The sequence below is a fragment of the Aythya ferina genome (assembly GCF_964211825.1).
Source record: "Aythya ferina genome assembly, chromosome: 3".
In the NCBI taxonomy this organism is placed as follows: domain Eukaryota; kingdom Metazoa; phylum Chordata; class Aves; order Anseriformes; family Anatidae; genus Aythya; species Aythya ferina.
The window spans coordinates 104,547,253-104,565,727 of record NC_140298.1 but is presented as its reverse complement, the minus strand read 5'-3'; the positions used below and the strand labels follow the sequence as shown (position 1 = coordinate 104,565,727).

The 18,475-nt window shown below is 36.9% G+C and overlaps 1 protein-coding gene across 1 annotated transcript in view; it reads left to right on the top strand.

Moving 5' to 3' along the window:
- NOL10 (nucleolar protein 10) overlaps positions 1 to 15,643 on the top strand; it is a 48,918-nt gene extending 33,275 nt beyond the window's left edge. Inside the window, exons 14-21 of the mRNA XM_084513889.1 lie at positions 1,635 to 1,761; positions 3,305 to 3,384; positions 3,507 to 3,605; positions 4,014 to 4,103; positions 6,303 to 6,476; positions 6,857 to 7,104; positions 12,234 to 12,336; positions 14,858 to 15,643. Coding sequence (XP_084370015.1) covers positions 1,635 to 1,761; positions 3,305 to 3,384; positions 3,507 to 3,605; positions 4,014 to 4,103; positions 6,303 to 6,476; positions 6,857 to 7,104; positions 12,234 to 12,336; positions 14,858 to 14,977 — 1,041 coding nt within the window. The 3' untranslated portion in view covers positions 14,978 to 15,643. The remainder of the gene's footprint in view (positions 1 to 1,634; positions 1,762 to 3,304; positions 3,385 to 3,506; positions 3,606 to 4,013; positions 4,104 to 6,302; positions 6,477 to 6,856; positions 7,105 to 12,233; positions 12,337 to 14,857) is intronic.
- The last annotated feature ends 2,832 nt before the right edge of the window (positions 15,644 to 18,475 follow it).

Sequence of the window (18,475 nt, the reverse complement as noted above, 5' to 3'; positions counted from 1 at the left end):
AGGTGTTTCATCACTGACTGACATTTTGCCATAGAAGTTTTAATCTTAGTATCAGGTTTTGAGTACAGGTATGCATGAACAGTGAGTGGGGTTACAGCTGAAAGGTGGAGAAACATTTTTTCCTTATTTCTGAGACTTCTGCTTTAAGGTTTTTTTTTTTTTTTTTTTAAAGATTTACACCAGTCAAGATCACATCTGGGGATTACCCTAATTGGTTACAGTTGTTTGAATTCTAATGAGTAATGTGCACTGTGCAAGGCTTGAACAGATAGTGCCACAGAAATGGAAGTGATGAAAAAAGTTTATTGAAGTGATAGAGATCTTTACATAATGCGTCAGCAAGATGGAATGAAGGGGAACTTTTTATTTAATTGGAATGGAAGTGAGTCAAGGATTCTCTAATCTCATTTCTAATAATCTTCAGCAGACATTTATACTTACATTCGATTACAGGAAAAGTTTTGATAGTTAATAAGCGACTTGTTTTGTTTTGTTTTGTTTTTTACAAGGGCAAACTGTCATCCAAAACACAAAAATGGGTAAACTTTAAAGATGATTCCCTTAATACATTCATGTTTTGGTGATCTGGTAATGAAGCACCAATTGCTGGTTCCTTCAATGGCATGAAAAACAATAGCACATTTAATATTTCTAGACTGCTTTGTTATTAATATGAAAGTGTGGCGCTTAGATTTGAGTTGCAACCATTGCTGTTTGTATTGTTGTTTGTGATTTGAGTTTTTCACATGAGTTTTTAGCGAACAAAATGGAAGCCTCAATAGAAGTCCCACTCCAGGAGTTAACTGGCCACTTTGCATTCTAAAACTTAGCTGATTTGCTCTGGAGAGAAAAATGTAATGTTGGATTTTTCCGTTCAGCTAGTTCACCTACTAAAATAATAATACTGGAACAGTTGAGTATGTCAGTGCACATCAGGATAGGGAGGAATTTCGATCAGAACAGCAGGAGGGAAAAGTTAAGGGAGATAATTATTGACTTGGGAAGTCGGAGGAAGCATATGTGGAAAAGAAAGTTGATAGTGCAATGTAATATTGTTCAAATAAATCCTTTGCCTCATGGTGGAAATATGCGATCTTTTTTTAATATTTCCCATTAATTGTCCATACAGTCTGGATTTTTTCCTTGAACAAAAGTACATGAAATATACCTGTAATGTTCTGTATAAAATCCTATTCTGCCCTACTTATTTTAATTAATGTGATCATGTAGTAAACTAATGAGACCATGGTCCAGCTGTGCTGTACAGATTAGTTGATATCTAGTGCCATTAGTTACGTTGTTAATTATATCTATAATGTTTAGCTCTGAGCTTTTAATAAATTAATTGGTCCGACTAGGATCACTTGAAACTGTTGAATATAAACCTCTAAATTGTTGGTCTCAAATAAATTACCTACGTTAAAAGAACACTTAAATAATCGATAGTACTTCTTATTGGTAATGTAAGCAGTAGATTTAATTGTGTTCTCTAACTGCTGTTGTTCTTAAGGTATATTTGATTTCAGGGAGATTTATTTATTCTTCCAGCACAGCAGCTGAGAGCCTAACATTAGGTGTTGTTTTTTTTTTTCTGTATCTATATACAATTTTGTACCTTTCTGTAATATCCCCAGGTTTTAGGACCTGCCCCCAGATGGTGTTCCTTCTTGGACAACTTGACTGAAGAACTGGAAGAGAATCCAGAGAGCACAGTTTACGATGACTACAAATTTGTGACCAGAAAAGACCTTGAAAATTTAGGTAAAATTTCTTTAGCTGACTTGGTTATTCTGTTTGTTTTTTTATCACACATCTAAGTTTATTAGTTCAGATGTGACTTATCAGTAACAAATGCAGAGAACTGATTGAAATTCATTGGCAGTAGTTTCTTCCAGTCGTCTTGGTTATTAGTATACCAGATTGATGACTTTCTGTTCCTTGGTTCCCAACCAGTGCAACACTAGATGTTTGTGTTGAAAAATGATTCACCTGCCAAAGGATACCCTAATTGAGGGTAGTATTTTCCAGAAAATAAAACTCCATTCTAGGGTTAATGGAAAAATGGTTTCGTGGAACTAGAATACTGAAAATGACATAGCAGAGAGGGTAAGCATGTGTGACTCAAGGCAGTTGATTCTTTTTCGTTCCACTATGTATTTTGATTGTAGTGTTTTACTCCAGTTTAATTCATTTACCTCTGAATATGGCAGGACAAGGAGGAGGTCTTCCAGAACACCTGCCTGATCTTCTGAAGGAGGTGGTCTGAATGTAGCCCATAGATCCCTATTCAAAACTTAAGGGAATTAGGCAGTGTAGCATTATCAACACAGAGACTTGACTGGAAATAGTTCTTCTGCTTTAAATTCACAATTTTCACAATAAATATTCACAATTTCACAGTAAATATTCACAATTACATAGTAAAATTCACTTCCCCCCTGAGTGCAAGCTTTCAAATGAAGAACCATCTTGGGATATATTTTGCATTTCATACATCAGTGTTCTTTGTATAGCACCCGTTATCTGAAGTACTCTTATTTTGGAGTATGCAGGAGGATTGTTTCCTGGAAACAGTTTAAAATAAATAAGAACTTTGCTTTCTGAGATACACAGAACTTTGTCTCTCTCTCTCTCTTCTTTTTTTTTCCCTTTAGTTCTAGAATAGGTTTAATTCTTAGTTTATAAAGATTTGGGGATCTGTAGAGGATATTTTGCTATAAAAGGATTCCCTTTTTCTCAGTTTTGGAATTTTGTGAAGATACAAGGAAGGACAATTTGACAACTGTTCAGTATTTTCATTCTTACTGTCGGTTAGGGCATAGGGTGACAGTTTTATAACCTGATGTGGTACTGTATTTCTTTCAGCACATTGATTCTTCAAAGATAGGGACCCAAGATGAAATTCTTTCATTCATAACTTCGGCATACCACACAATAAAAGTGCTTGTCAAACATATACAGACTTTCCAAAAAGAAAAACCAAAACTTTTTCTTTGTAGACTTCCTATGGTGCACAGAACATGTAGACATCTATAAAAAGTGCACAGTAACATGTATTATGACAACAAAAATGGATTTTGTTGCTCCAAAGTAGCTAGGATTTCTTACTGGCCTAACTTGATTTTTTGCAGTTTTACTTAGTCTTGATGTGCTGGATGTGACTATCAGAGAGATTAATGTGTTGCATTGGCAGTGCTTGTTTGTCTTGAACTGAGTAAGTGAAGTGGCTAGCTTGGAATAGGAGTGAAATTTATCTTTATCTGTGAAAGCTCTTTGAAATCCTCTGTAATTTTTTTATTCCCAGGCCTTGCGCATCTCATTGGATCGACGCTGCTCAGAGCATATATGCATGGCTTTTTCATGGATATAAGACTTTATCATAAGGTAAAAAATGATGCTTGTAAACTGCTGCTCTTAATAAAATGTGTTGTGCTTTTTTTTTTTCCCACATAGAGGACAGTATCATGTATTAATGATATATATTTTTTCCTTCTGCTTGTTCAAAGGCAAAAATGATGGCTAACCCCTTTGCCTATGAAGAATACAGAAGAGAGAAAATAAGACAGAAGATAGAAGAAACACGTGCACAGAGAGTACAGCTGAAGGTAAATCCTGGGAACAATGAATATGCTCTGGAAGAACTGTTCATAAAAAAACATAAAAAATAGCATATTCTTAAGTGTATCTCAGAAAGGTAATTGCTTAGGATTTGATTCTGTTTATCGTTAGAGACAAACAGTAAAGTTGGCATTAATTTATAGAACTTTCTGAATGGAAACATAATATTCTCATGCATATGAATCCCACAGATGAGAAAGTCTGATATCAAACTGTAAAAGAGCAGCTCTCATCACATTTGCTGCTTGAGCAGATAACCCAGAGGTAAAACTTCCAGTCTCTGCTTGCCATTAAACTAAACGACTCAGGCCATTGAAATGCAATACTCTGGAAAGAAATACATAAAAATAACATTGTGTTTATACACGTATTCTCTTTATATCTATATTCTTTAGAAACTTCCAAAAGTTAATAAAGAGCTTGCACTCAAACTGATTGAAGAAGAAGGAGAAGAACAACAGCTTACCAGAAAAAGGAAGCAAAAGGTAAGTTTTTGTTTTAAAGTCTTCTCTAACTAGGAACACAGAAATAATAATGCTTATAGTTACCAATTTATTATTACCTGGCCAAACGGATTCAGAACTCTGTTTCTTGTCTCATAAATATTTACTAGGTGACTGTAAAGTGGACTTGTGTAGCTGGAGTACCAAACAGGCCATGTAATAACCTTGTCATCTGTATTAAAAGTTTTAAATGCTGAAATATGCCCTGTTGAAGATGATGGTGGGCCTTGTAGGAGTCCAGAAGCTAATTAAGTGCAGAATTGATATCAAAGCTGTTCAGAGGAAAAAAACTTTTTTCATTTCTTAGCATTTTAGTGCAAGGTGCTGCACCTGGGTCGGGGCAATCCCAGACAGGAGTACAGACTGGGAGAAGTACTCATTGAGAGCAGCCCTGCACAGAAGGACTTGGGGGTTCTGGTGGACAAAAGGCTCGATGTGAGTGAGCCATGAGTGTGCACTTGCAGCCTAGAAGGCCAGCTGCATCCTGGATTTCATCCACAGAGGAGTGGCCAGCAGGTGGAGGGAGATGATTGTCCCCCTCTGCTCTGCCCTTGTGAGGCCCTGCCTGGAGTACTGCATCAACATCTGGGGCCCCCAGCACAAGAAAGATGTGGGGCTGTTAGTGTGGGTCCAGAGGGGTCCACAAAGATGATCAGAGGGCTGGAGCATCTCTCCTGTGATGGAAGGCTGAGAGAGCTGGGGGCTGTTCACCCTGGAGAAGAGAAGTCTCTGGGGAGACTTTATTTGTGGTCTTTCAGTACATAGAGAGTGCTTCTATGGAGAGCAACTTTTTACATGGGCAGATAGTGATAGGATAAGAGGTTTAAAACTCAAAATTGGAGTTTTAGATTAGATGTTAGTAGGAAATTACTCACTCAGAGGGTGGTGAGGCACTGGAACAGGTTGCCCAGAGAAGCTGTGGAAGCCCCATCCCTGGAGGTGTTCAGGACCAGGTTGGATGGAGCTTTGGGCAACCTGGTTTGGTGGGAGGTGTCCCTGCCCATGGCAGGAGGGTTGGAACTGGTCTTTAAGGTTCTTTCCAACCCAAACCATTCTATAAGTCATGAAAGGCAGCTATTAGCTTCATGTGGCATCCAATGAAAGGTTGAGATGGTTAGGAACCATGAACTACTAAAAAAGAAGGTGGTGGTAAAACCTTAAATGCAGGATTTCTAAGCCAGTGTTGGAGTGGAAATGAGTTCAATAAATGGAGAGTGATTTTTGTAGGAATACAGATAGATGGCATCTCAAAGTACATTAAAAAGAGTACATTAAAATGTGTGGTCTGATTATTTTCCTGAAATGGCTCTAGGAGTCTTGTGAAGAGCCCTTTATTTTTGGCTTTGAGATTGAGCTTCTAGCTTCCAAATGAGATTGCAAGTTGCACATTTGCAACAGGTTCTGCACTTGAAATTTAAACTTGTTTCCTCTATCTTTTTTCCTACTTTGTAGGTAACAATGAACATATCATGCTGGGGTGTGTTCAATGTGCTAGTAGAAGTTTGGAAATGTTAAATTATAAGATCAGCTTTTACTGCAAAAAGCTATGTATTCAACTGTCTGAAACGACAAGTATTCATGTGAACATTAGTTGTAGTTTGAACTGTTCTTAACTCAACAATAGCATAATTTACATTGGGTTCTTTTAATTTCCAGCATGAATGAAACTGCCTTTTCCATTCTGTATGTGAGGGCAGTGAAGAAATTGTAATAAGATGTACAGAAATACTTACGTATTTACAGTAAAACAATAGTAGTATTTTATGAAGACATGTTTACTCTGATAATTTGTTTTACGTGCTGTAGAGTCATCCTCATCAGGCAGGATATTTGCCTCAGAGGTACTGCTGGTTAGTCAATGGATATCAACATGTCTCCAGACTAGCTGGCTGTGAATGTATGAGATACATTAACTCAGAAATAGTAATTGTGTATTTATGGTGTCTGTACTGTGCTTTTCTTGCTTACAGGTAGCTTAGAATGATATTTATTTGATCTTTGTGAAAGTAATAAAGTATAATAACCATAAATCTTGATTTATGTGACCTGGAAGGATAAAGCAACTGATACTTTGCATTCAGTTTTTGAGTTTTGTTTAATTAAAGTGGTGTTAGGTATTTTTTACCAATGTCTGTTTTGATATTTTTTTTATAACTAACTCATGCTTCGATTCTTTTCCAGAATATGCCTAGCCTTCTCAAAGATGATCGCTTTAAAGTCATGTTTGAGAATCCAGATTTCCAGGTAGATGAGCAGAGTGAAGAATTCAGGCTACTTAATCCACTTGTTTCTAAAACAAGTGAGAAAAGAAAGAAGAAACTAAAGCTGTTACTGGAACAGGAGGCAAAAGAACAGGTAAAATATTTTCCTTTTGGTGTATGAAAAAGACATATTTTTACCTTTATGTCATTCGTTTAGCTTTTTTTTACCCTAGAAAGAAGGAAAGAAGAAGGCAATGCACGAGTGTCTTACCAGCTAAATTAGTTGGATAATATTAAAAATTATATCTAAGTTTTCATGTGTATGTCTTCATGAATATAGGTTTGAAAAACATATAATATGTAGGTGGAGGTAATTTTTGTAATATTTCTGCTTCATTTGCTGTTAGTGCTTTTGTTCAGGTTTTGGATCTCTTCAAGTGCATCTAAGTAAAAGCTGACGTACTCTCACTGCAGAAATGGTTTGAAAAGAAAATTAGTTGATGATTTCTCATTTTAATCTATTTTTGTCTGCAGGAAGAGGAGGAAGAACCAGAAGGAAAACCAAGTGATGCAGAAAGTTCTGAGAGTTCAGATGATGAAAAAGGTTGGGTTGAAGAGGTCAGGAAACAGCGCAAGCTTCTACGCCAAGAGGAAAAAGTAAAGCGGCAGGAAAGGTTCAAGGAGGATCAGCAAACATTACTAAAACCTCAGTTTTTCGAGATTAAAGAAGGAGAGGAATTCAGAAGCTTCAAAGACTCTGCCAAAAAACAAAAATTAATGAAGTAAGACTAAAATTCCTATTTTAACATCTGGGGGTGGAAGATTCTCAAGTATTTCTCTAGAGTGCAGGCCAGTGGCATTTTGGTTAGTTAGCATGATAGTCTTGGAAGCACTTACTAATAAAGCCACATCTGGTGATTCAGGGATATGACTTAGAGGGACATAATTGTTGAAAGGTTTTAGTTATTGCCAAACAAATATAACATTTTAAGTATGCCAGAGACACAATGCAAATGAGATGAGTAAGAGATTCGTATTCTGAGCCTGATCTGGGCATCCGTGGTTTTTTTTGTTTTGTTTTGTTTGTTTGTTTTTGTTTGTTTTTTTTTTTCAGGATCAGTGCTGCTTACACAAATAACAGCACTGATGTCTCTGAGACTGGTTATATTTCTCCACCAATGTCAATATGAGGTTGACATTCTGGATGTTTTTGAGCTGACCCTCTACAAGGCTGTCTAGTACTGCACGATCAGCCACTGTTTGGAGGCAGGTTCCGGGTAGTAAAAGAAAAAATCATTTGGTCTGTGTATTTTTATGGCATCCAGAAATTTTCGTAAAATATGCTGTCCTTTTGTTGTCAGGTCTAACTGTTCTTATTTTTGCAATGCAAAAGGAAAAAAAATGGACTCAGTTTTCTTATTTGGATTTCTTTAAATTGTTGATCAACTGAAATAATTGGGTACTGCATAAAGGGCACGCTTAACTTTTAGGCTTGCAAACTAAAGGACTTGGCTTTGAGGTGCTTAATGCCTGTAAATCTCATTGACATTTTTTTTTCCAGAGGTGAGTTTAGGCCTTCAGAAGATGAGATTTAATAGCTTTTATTATTTGGAGAGTAGGCACTAACATTAAAACCTTGAGGGACAATAGGTTCAAAGTTCTTGCAGCACATTGGAGGCAGAGCAGAATTTTGGCTAATATTGGAAACAACTTGCTGTGTTAGATGGATCCCATAATAGCCTTTTATTTTTTTACTTAGAATAAAATGGTACATTCAAGGTGAATAACATATATAATGGGGCTGCTTTTTATGTGAGTAGGAACTGATAATGCAGCCTAGATGTTTCATGATGGACTTTTCCTAGAGATAGGTAGAGAAACACATGATAAAATTCAGCCTTTCTCTTAAATGTACAAGCTTTTAACTAGAGTTACCATATTATATGGTCTCTGAGCATTACTGGTACATTGTTCCTACAGTAGTCTATGATTTCTATGTTGTACCAGTAAAATCCCTTTAAATACAAATAGGATAGTTCTAGTTTTCTAGTAGTTCTGCTAGTGATATTTATGTTAACTGTTATCAGCAAATGTTTACACACACAGGGTTTTCTGATGTTCCCTAGAATAAATATACCCATTCATTCTGGACTCTAGCTTGCTGAGATTTCTCTAGCGTTCTTCTGATTATTTTTCTGTCTATGTTATAGACGATGATGTAGCTTTTTCCTTTTGTCAGTCCTTCTGCTTTGTCAGAAGGAAAATAGCCAGTGTGGATGCTGTCCTAGGAAATGTCCTAGGATAAAGATATTTCTCACATTAAATTCATAGTCATGTTATAAAGTGACTTGAAAGGAGCATGAAAGAGTGGTGAAATGGCAGTGTTCTCATTGACATTGAAATACTTCCCTTTAAAGCAGTATGGCTGCAGCCTGTTTCCTCTCTTCTTTCATCAAATTGAGCTACTGACCTCTAAATAAAATTCTCAAGGACTCTTCGTTTGAAATATTAAGATTTCATTTTGTTAGAAACATTTGCAAGGATACTGTAAGTCAGATATATAAGCCAACACAGCTATAAAGAAGAGAAGCATTTAGAAAAAAAATGATAATGACACAGAATGAAGTTAAATCTTTCATCTGGTGTTCAGTGGGAGAAAGATCATTGTTTCAACTAGGAAAAAATGAAATCAAATACCACAGTCTTGTCCAGTGGATGGAAGAATATCAGTGATGACATAAACCGTGGAAAGATCTTTTAAAAGATTCCTTTTAGGGAAGAGAGCATCTGTCTTAAGATTCACAGTTCTGTGCAGAATATTTTGCAAGATGTGATGTGGAATTAGGGCTGCCTAGGTCATGTATCCTCAGTGCAGTAGTAGCACAGGTGGGATGTAATGTAAAATGTTTAAAAATTGGGGGGGGAAGGGGGGATTTAAGATAGAACAGCATGACAAAAATGTGACTCCCGCCCTTGTTTTTCTTCGAGTTGCTGTCACTGAATTGTCTTTCCCCCTTTTTTTCTTTTGCTCTGGCAGTAATTTCTGTACTCACTGATGCCGTTCGGGCTCGTCCAAGCATTGTTCTGACTACGTATGCTCCTCAGATTCTGGGAGCAAACTCAGAATTAACAGCAGGTGTCCATTTGTCGTACCGCACATCTGATACGATTACAGAATCATGACTTAGTCTCTGTTGAGAACTAACCTGCTCTGTTAAGCACTTTTACACAGTAGAATTTTTTGATAAAAAAAAAAAAACTAAATAATGTTTTCTGCCGGCCTTATTCAGTGATAAATAGTCAGCATAAAAAATAATTAATTCACCTAATGTACGGAAAATTGGGAAGACTGTAGTGGCATGTACAATCCGGTGAGGCTGGCATGTTTGTCTTTGATTTGATTTATTCAAGCAATGGAATGATGGTCTGTGACCAATGTAATTAAGTACCTTAATACCTTCACTATGCACTTAATGGCTAGATGTTCTTTTTTTCTCTAATCGTATAATGTTCTACCTGAGGAAACAGTTTATGACTTACATAAAACTGGGTGTTGCTTTTGACATGTTCCTGACTCAGCACGGCTCCAAGCCCAACTTCTAAAGCAGGGGTGCATACTATAAATTTCTTAGCAGACCAGCAGTCTACACGTTTCTTTGCGCAGGAAAGCTGCAAAACTTAAGGCGTTTGTTGTGTTTTAGTTTGTCTCAAAGCTGTCTGCCTTTCTCTTCCCCCTTTTATGTTCTTATGCTTACACGTGAAAACCTGCTGAACGTACCAGTAAAGATGCAAGACTTTTATTTGTTTACTTTCTGTATAATTTCCTTGCTTAACAGCTTAAAAGGAATACATAAAAGGTGAGGGCTTTTATCAGTGTGCTAAGAGCTCTTTAGATTTTCTTGATTTCCCTTTAAAATGTTTGTAAGTGAAGTTAAAGCATTTCAAAACTAAAAACTGTAGCAACCGTACTTTGTAAAGTATAAATCAGTGCTTACATCTTCTGAGATGGGCAATAAAGTCAAGAAAAGACAACAAAAACATAGCAATATCTAGGAAAGTCAGCTAAAGCATCATGGCAGGAAAGGAAAAGTCCTGGAAAACTCTTCTCTTTTGCTTTATAAGGAGGAAAAAATAAGTGCCCGATTTTTTTTTAAGTTTTTGGTTTTGTACTGAAGGGTGGGAGAAGTTGATTTGAGTAACACTCTTAAGGAATCCATTGGATCAATTTGTTGAGGATGATGTAGGAAAAAAAGATCCTAGCTATTGTAAGTTTGAGTGCAATTCACTGTGATTTGGGTCTGCACATCTTCAGATAAGCACAGCAATACCTGCTTATCTTCTCGTTTTAGTTTTTCTCCTGACTGAAGCAGTATCTAGGCAGTCATGCTCAATAATTGCTGGGTAGCAGCCATATTTCTCCGATGCACTTTCAAAGGGGAGAAAAAATGGAACTCCACTTGCTTGTAGAAATCCCACCACAATGTCGGCGACTGATCTTCTGCCATAGTTAGCTCTAAGGCTTAGCTTGTCTTCCCGATTCACACAGATGGAACAAGTTTTTACATGTACTGAATGAAAAATATACTACAGAAAAAATACAATCAAAGTACCTAGTCATGAGAAATAAAGTAATTCTTGACAGTAATTTTTCATTGTTAATCTGAAGAGTCTTTGTTACATAAATGGCTCATTAACCAAAATTCTGGAGGCTTCAGAGGCTTCATACATGGGGCACGATCTGTGAGCCTTTCATCATTAGAAACTCCATTGACTTTGGGTGGCTGCTAATCATGTGTATTTTTATGATGATTTATTTTCCACCATTCCCTTAAAGTAAAAAGTTGCAGAATTGTATATGCTGGCATTCTGCTAACACATGCACTTCAAAACTTGTCCAAAAAAAGTGTTTCTTACCCCTCTTCAGGAAGATCTAACTAATAGCAGTATCTCAATTTTCAATATCTAAATTCATTTACAGTTAGGTGAATGCTTTCTGAGTGTGTCACAGAGTAAGTTTGGTCCTCCCAGCAATGTTGTGTTCTCACATAGCCTTGCCTGCTTGTAGGCACCAAATTACAAAGGATTTGCTACAGTAGGAACCACAAATAGCATTTAGCAAGACTGGATCAACCATGTCTGCCTCACCCCTGCGCTGGAGGTCCTTCAGGTCCTTTGAGGTCTTCAGTCCTCGGCTGCTCCAATTTGCAACCCCCTTACTGAAGTCACATTTGGTGCCTGAGACCAAATAACTCAGAGAAACTGAGTTACTGATGAGCACTGTGCCCTGATGAGCACTGTGGGGTCAGGTTCTCTCTTTTTTTTATCAGTCTGGCTTTGTTTGCATTGTTCTTTTATTTAGAAAACTTTGTATCATACAGTTACGGGACACAGTGTCTGAATAATCATTTTTAATTGGGCTATGTAGTTTCTGTCGGTGAAGTGATGATTCATTCTGTGATGAATTAATTTTAATGTATAGCCAAGATTAGCTCCTTCCCTCAAATGTGTTTCTCAAATCAGAAATTATAAGTTATTAAGCAAACTGGATAGATCATGCTTTAAAGTTTTTTTTGTTTATATCTGTTAGTGCAGCAGAATACCTGACTTTTTCTAAAATGTCATAGAAAACTATAGCAATAGTAGGATGTGGTTTCTTTTTCAGCTAGAGGCCTGATGCTTTTTTAGAAGACAATGAACTTTTCAGTAGAAACATTTTTTAAATTTATATAAACAGTATCTGGAGGGAATGATTTGAGCTTGTGTTTCTTCTCTGTTTACTGAGCGCTTATTTTTTCGACATACGGCATTTCAGGGTTTCAGAGAAACTGAGATTAGTTTTGACTGCATTATCAGCATTTATTGTAGCAAAGAGATGGCAAGAACAGGGACTAATGTTAATTATTCTCCGCAGGAAAACTCTTGGAGATCGTTTAAAGCTTGAAGAAAAACTTGGCACGTTAAATGTCTCTGATACCACAGTAGGCAGCAAGCAGGCAACATTCAGATTAAAGAAGGTGAGCTATATATATATATATAACTTTTTATTATTTTATTATTTTTCTTTTAAGATAATACACGAGTAACTTTAGTTTTTGCATGAAGGAACAGGAACTTTAAAACCGTCAAACAAATGTCCCTCTTCGTTTCTTTATATGCTGCCAACTCTGCTGCTTCTTGCCAAGAGAATGAAAGCCTCCGGTAGCACTCGGTGTGCTTATACCCTTATAACTCAGGCAGCACTCATAAAATCTTATGTTCCGGTGGAAAATACTGGCTTCCATCTTTTAATAGTTCATTCGCAGACATATCATCAGAAGCTTGTGACCTTACCTGACATCAGTGCCAGGACTGATCAGATCTTGGTTTGCAGGTCCAAACACAATCGGGATGCTGTAGGTGACAGTCTTTCTCTTGGCTGATGGGGCTGTTTTGTCTCAGCATGATGAAGACAGAGCTCCTAACCGCTTTTGTCACTGAACTTTGTAACACATCACAAGAATGAGCTCTGGTCCTGTTGTACTTGCCAAATTCCACTGGAAATGTGTAGTTGACTGCTGCCTGTCTACCCTTTCCAAAGGGTTTTTATTTCCTGTCCTAAGGTATTTTGTAGATCATTGACAGCTGATCACCCTGTGGTGCAGGAATGGTGAATTCCATGTGTGCATCTGCTACTGTTGTAGAACACTTCGGGAATTTTTGCTTAAAAAAAAAAAAAAAAAAAAAGTTATAGAATTGAAACAAGGACACGTTATAGAAGCTGAAGGTCCCTATTAATTGATACTTCAGTTGACAAAATGTACTTGTTTTTCTTCGAGTAAGCTTTTTTTTGCACTGTAATACATTTCTGCTTACCAGTGGTCAAATTTTCTTCTCATCTGTAAAACTGATAATACAAGAAAATAGTTAAGTGATCACTTTAGGTATGCCTGAATAAAATGTTTAAATATCCACATCTATTGGAATAGTTCTACAACACTTGCTTGACTTGATTATTGACTGTTTCCGGGCTTGATTCCTGTATTTCTGGAATTTAAAGTGTGCTGACTGTTAAATGAGTTATCGGTTCCTCTGCAGTGCTCTGGAGGATAACCGTTCTGGGGATTTTACCAACTGCTGAAACTGATATGTTAGTGTCTTGCAGCTAAGTAAATAGGCTTTTGGGGACTTTTAAAGCAGTCTCTCTCATAGCAGCTTTAAATGGGGAAGTGCTGAGCCACAAGATTTCTTGCAGTCAGTGGTGAACAATGAACTATCATCTTTCGCTAACAGTTTTGTGAAGATTTGGGTGGGAGTAAGGAGGAAGAGAGTGGATATAGCAGTTGTTCAGAATGCCAATTTTACATGACTCCATCAGATATGCTACAGCTTTGAGTATTTTAATTCGTTGCTGATAATGTATATGGACAGATCTTGCAATGAATTTTTGTCATTGATATTTTGCGGTTTAGTTTTCAGAGGATTTTAAATATATATTAAAAAAAAAAAGTTTTATAGACTGCCCAAGTAGTTACAGTACAGAGGAACAATGCTTTATGTGCAAATGGAGATCATTGAATTTCAGCATACTAGCTGGATCAGGAAACATTAACTAAGATTTGTCATGACTGTTTCAGATGACACCTAGGGACAGAGAGAAAACACTTACATTTTCACATAGTGGGTTTCTTTATCCCTACTTGCAGGGGAAACAGGAGTCAATAAAAGTTTGCAGACCACTAGCTTTTATTGCCATAATATGGGCATGGGTTTATTGCTACCTACAGTGGAAATCACTCTAATTGATGGAGTATTTTATAGCGTGGACACTTGTCTGAGAGTGGATAGTTCAGGTCTACTAGTTCCAGTTTATGCTTAGTTTGAAAACAAGCCTTAGTCTTCCCAAGAAAAGAGACGTTTATGGCTGTAGGAGCCTTTTTATCTGCATAGTATGTAAATTAAACCCTTTCAGTGCATATTTGAAGAGAAAAAGTGGTACAGAGCATGTACCACTGGAGCAGAGATTTTCAATTATTTTCCTATGAAAAGTGTTTCTAGAATTGTATACAGTCTATCAAATACTTCCAAGAAATGCTAAGAACACAGGGAACCTGTATGCTTCAGCAAAAATAACTAATTGTCCTGTCTGTCACTTTAAAATACTCCTGTGCAAATATTAAAGGTGGTGATACCAGTTAACCAGAGTAGGGACTAAATAGCCTGAAATTCTGGTCTACCTTCTTAAGGGCATTAAAACCTTAATTCTGGATTGTTATTTTAGTCTATTGTTAGACATTGGTTTTCATCTGAAATATGTGATTTTATTCAGTGCTTTTCAGTATCTTTGTCTTAGACGTTTACTCTGACTTACTTTGAATGATAATGTCAGGGGATAGCCAGACCAGTAGGTACAGTATAAGACAAGGTAACATGGGACCATTTATAGTAACGTTTCCAGATATCCTGCAAGAATGTCTGACTTGATATAAAAGTACTTGATCAATGAGTTGATATGTAAGTTTGCAAGAACCTTAGTCTGTTTTTCTTTCAATATTCCAGTCAGAGCAGCAAAAGAAGCAGCAGGAAGCTGAGAAACAGCATCGTCAAGAGAGGAAAGCTCTTAGGCGTTCTGCTGGTCACCTCAAGAGTATACGTGGAAGAAGACAACGGTTTCATTGATTTATGTTATTTTTTAATGAACATTTTTTTCTTACTTTTCATTTGAAAAAGGGACTTTGAAATAGCAATGTAATTGTATTTTCTTACACTGATGAACGGAAAACAGAACTTGGTAGATGATGTCTTGGTAAATGATTGAGAAGCTTACCAAAGTATAAGCATTGTCCAAGGGACACTATGACTATGGTATATTATAAACTCTGGAGTGAACTGTATTTGTGCAAAAATCAACAGCAACTGGTTATTGTATAACCCTGAATGTTTTTGATATACGAATTTATGTAGACAGTGAAGCTGCCTGTCTTTTAACTTAAGAGATATGGGGTTTTGCTTTCTGAAATCTTTATTTGTAACTTCTTAGATACAAGGTCAAGGGTGAGTTATTTTGTCTTAAAACTTACCTTTATAAGGGCACAACAAATTTTTCTTCTGTGCTTCTTGAAGAATGACATACAACCTTGTTTTTTGAAAAGTGACTTTGTCTTTTGTGTTCTTGGGTTGCCTAGGACATATGTTAAGAAAATAATTGTTTTTATGTTGTCTTCTTGATTACCAACAGAATGCTTGTTGCTAAAAAGAACACTTTTTTAATCTCGCAAACCCTTCATCTACATGAGTTGTTCACTACTTGAGCAAATAAATTAATTTTTACCTTTGACCTTAAAAGAGCTTTGTGTATTGTTTTTTCAAAGGTTTTATAAATTGTCTTTTTGCTAAATCCAAGAAACTGAACTTTGGATCCAGAAAAAATCAATGAATCTACCCATCACAGTAAATTACCTTGAGGCTTGGAGGTTCTTAAATGTTTTGCTTTATAAACCAGAGAGACTATTAATTTTGGTCAGGTCTCTTGGACAGTATTTACCATAGAATGTAGGTAAAAAAGTAACAATTATGTGGTTACAATTGAACCTAACTGGTTAGGGGGAAACCTTGCATTCTTATAGCCTGATGTTTTTTTTCTGAATCAAGGTTGATTGTCTATTAGACATAGAGTAATTGGTCACAGTTGAATTTATTTCCTTCCCTCTGATTTAATTCTTTCCTTAATTCTTCCTTTAATACTTTCCTTCTGGTTGTAATTGCATTTTTGAATTTTAAAATGTCTTTTGCACATGGTATTTGCTTCTTTAAAATATGCATTGCAGTTGTCACCTCTGTCTTTTCACTCAGCTAAGGGAACAGACTCTCAATACCTAGTTTTTTTCTCCAGATCTCAAATTTCTTCATTGTCTGTATGCTTCTTGTGGTTTCTGTTTTAACACAGATCTATCTATTATTCCAGTGTCTGTCTCAGCTATGCTGTATATCAAGAAATACCCTTATTACTTTTACTTTCATTTAGCCACTGAGAAAATGCAGTGCAGTTGAGGGTATATCCCTCTTCTCAGAATCTTGTCTTTTGGTGACATTCAAACCTTTGAAATCCAAGTGAAGTGACAAAGTTCTTACTAGTGCAACATTTAGTTCCATTTTCCTAAAGGAGTGAGGTTGTCAATCATCCTTCAGTTCCCATAAGAGACGTTTGGGATACACATGAAATGGTGTTTAAGTGTACTAGGTATAGCCAGTGAAATGCCAGGAAAGATATGAGGATAATGTGATTAGAATATTTTAGGAAGCAAATATGGAAGTATGCAAGGCTAACTCGAGATAGAAGTGTGAGGATTGGATACCAGCCATTCCTGGGAGTAATCCTAGAAGACTGGAGATCGCAGATGGTATTTGTGTATGAGAATGTTAGAGTTGGCTCAAGAATTGGAATATTCAGGAATAGCATACGTAAACTCACCACTTGTGATGTGCTCTCTTGTACTGGGTTGTAAATTCTTCTGCTTGTCTTTGCCCAGGAGCATCTGCCTTGCGAATGGTTCTTCATGCAACAGTTTCTTCATTAGTGCACTTGATTGCTCAGGGCTTGCATGATATCATGGTGGAATAGTGCAACTGTGTGAGACACAGGAGATGCAAAGCTCTTTGCAATCTGTATCTTAGCTCTTACTGAATTCATGCTCTACTAGATGACCAGTGGCTGATGTAGATTTTGGAAGATCAGAGAGAATTAACCAGAAACAGGTTTGTAGTACCGAAGGTCCATAGGTAAAAGGTCTTTGTGCCAAAAGTAGTTTCCTGCTGCAGCTATATTCCTGAAGGAAGGGCACATTGTTCTGATTGAGGTATATGGATAACCAGCATGTCTCTAAAACAGAAAAAAAAGAGAAAAAAAAAAAAAAGAATTGAATGAATGAAAAAAAAAAATTCCCATGAACCAGCAGCTCATTAGTCAGTGATACCCAGAGAATTGGATTTCCTAGCTTTAATTCATGAAATGTTTGAAAAATGGCAGTGTTCTTTATGCATACTTCAGTCAGAAGTGTTGTATGCTTGCATTTTGCTAAGAGTTGGGCATGGTTCTTCAGTGTGTCCAGCACTTGAACTCTGGCAAGCTATTGGTAGCCTGTGCACAGCTGCCTGATGTGCATGCAAGTGCAGGAGCTTTTCAGTGAAATAGGGATGATCAAATCATTGCAGTGACCATGAGCAGCAGGGCACATGAGCTGGCAGTAATGAGGTCCAGCCAGCAGACCAGTAGTGATCCTGTATTGCCGTTCCTAGAAGCTCAGCAGCTGCTGAGATCCTTTCTGACATTTAAGGTTCCTGCTCTAAGGTAAGATCTGTAGCGTTGTGGGAACACTGATTTTTTCATATGTACTGGAATTTTTGGTGATGATCAGGTTTAGAAAAGCTCACTCTAAGTAAATTTCTGGCTAGTGGTTAAACTTGAGTGAAGTAGTAGCAAGAAATCTGAATCTGAAGTGTCACCTACACTGCAGTACTTTCTTATTCCACAAGTAACATAATTTATTTCAGATAGGCTATTAGTCATTGAACAGACAGAAACAAAATTACTTGTGTAATTTTCTGTCCGAAATGCTTTTAACAAACCAAGAAGCATGCTGTGTTCCGGCCACTGGTATTTTCTGAAATGGAGAGCATCCACCGATTTACACACACAAGTGAAAGAATTTACTATACCACACACCTCTTTAAGTATCTGAACAAAATAGTGTAATATGATTTTAAATATTCCCCTGCATAATTGCACATGTGTAAAATGTATTTACACATTTTTATACTCACATTGTTTGCTTATGTATGGACATCGAAGTAGGTATGACTTGAAATTGCCAACTTCAGGAGCTGTGAGGGAGGGTGTAACAGGTTTCAAAGTATTCCTCCTTCATTTACATCAGCCTTTTATATTTTTGTTCTTTATGTTTGCCTAGATGGGAAAAAAGAGTCATAGACTTGAATTCAAGGAAGAAAGACTCAAAGGGCAGGTTTTCAAACGTGTCTGCAAGGAGCAGAACAGCTTGCCTGGGGAGGTTGTGTGGTGTCCCCTGAAAGATCTGCGATGTCAGATTAAACAGCCGCAGGATCCGCAGAGGTACAGCAGAGCCTGCCTGAGGAGGAGGAAGGGATGAACTTGAGAGGACC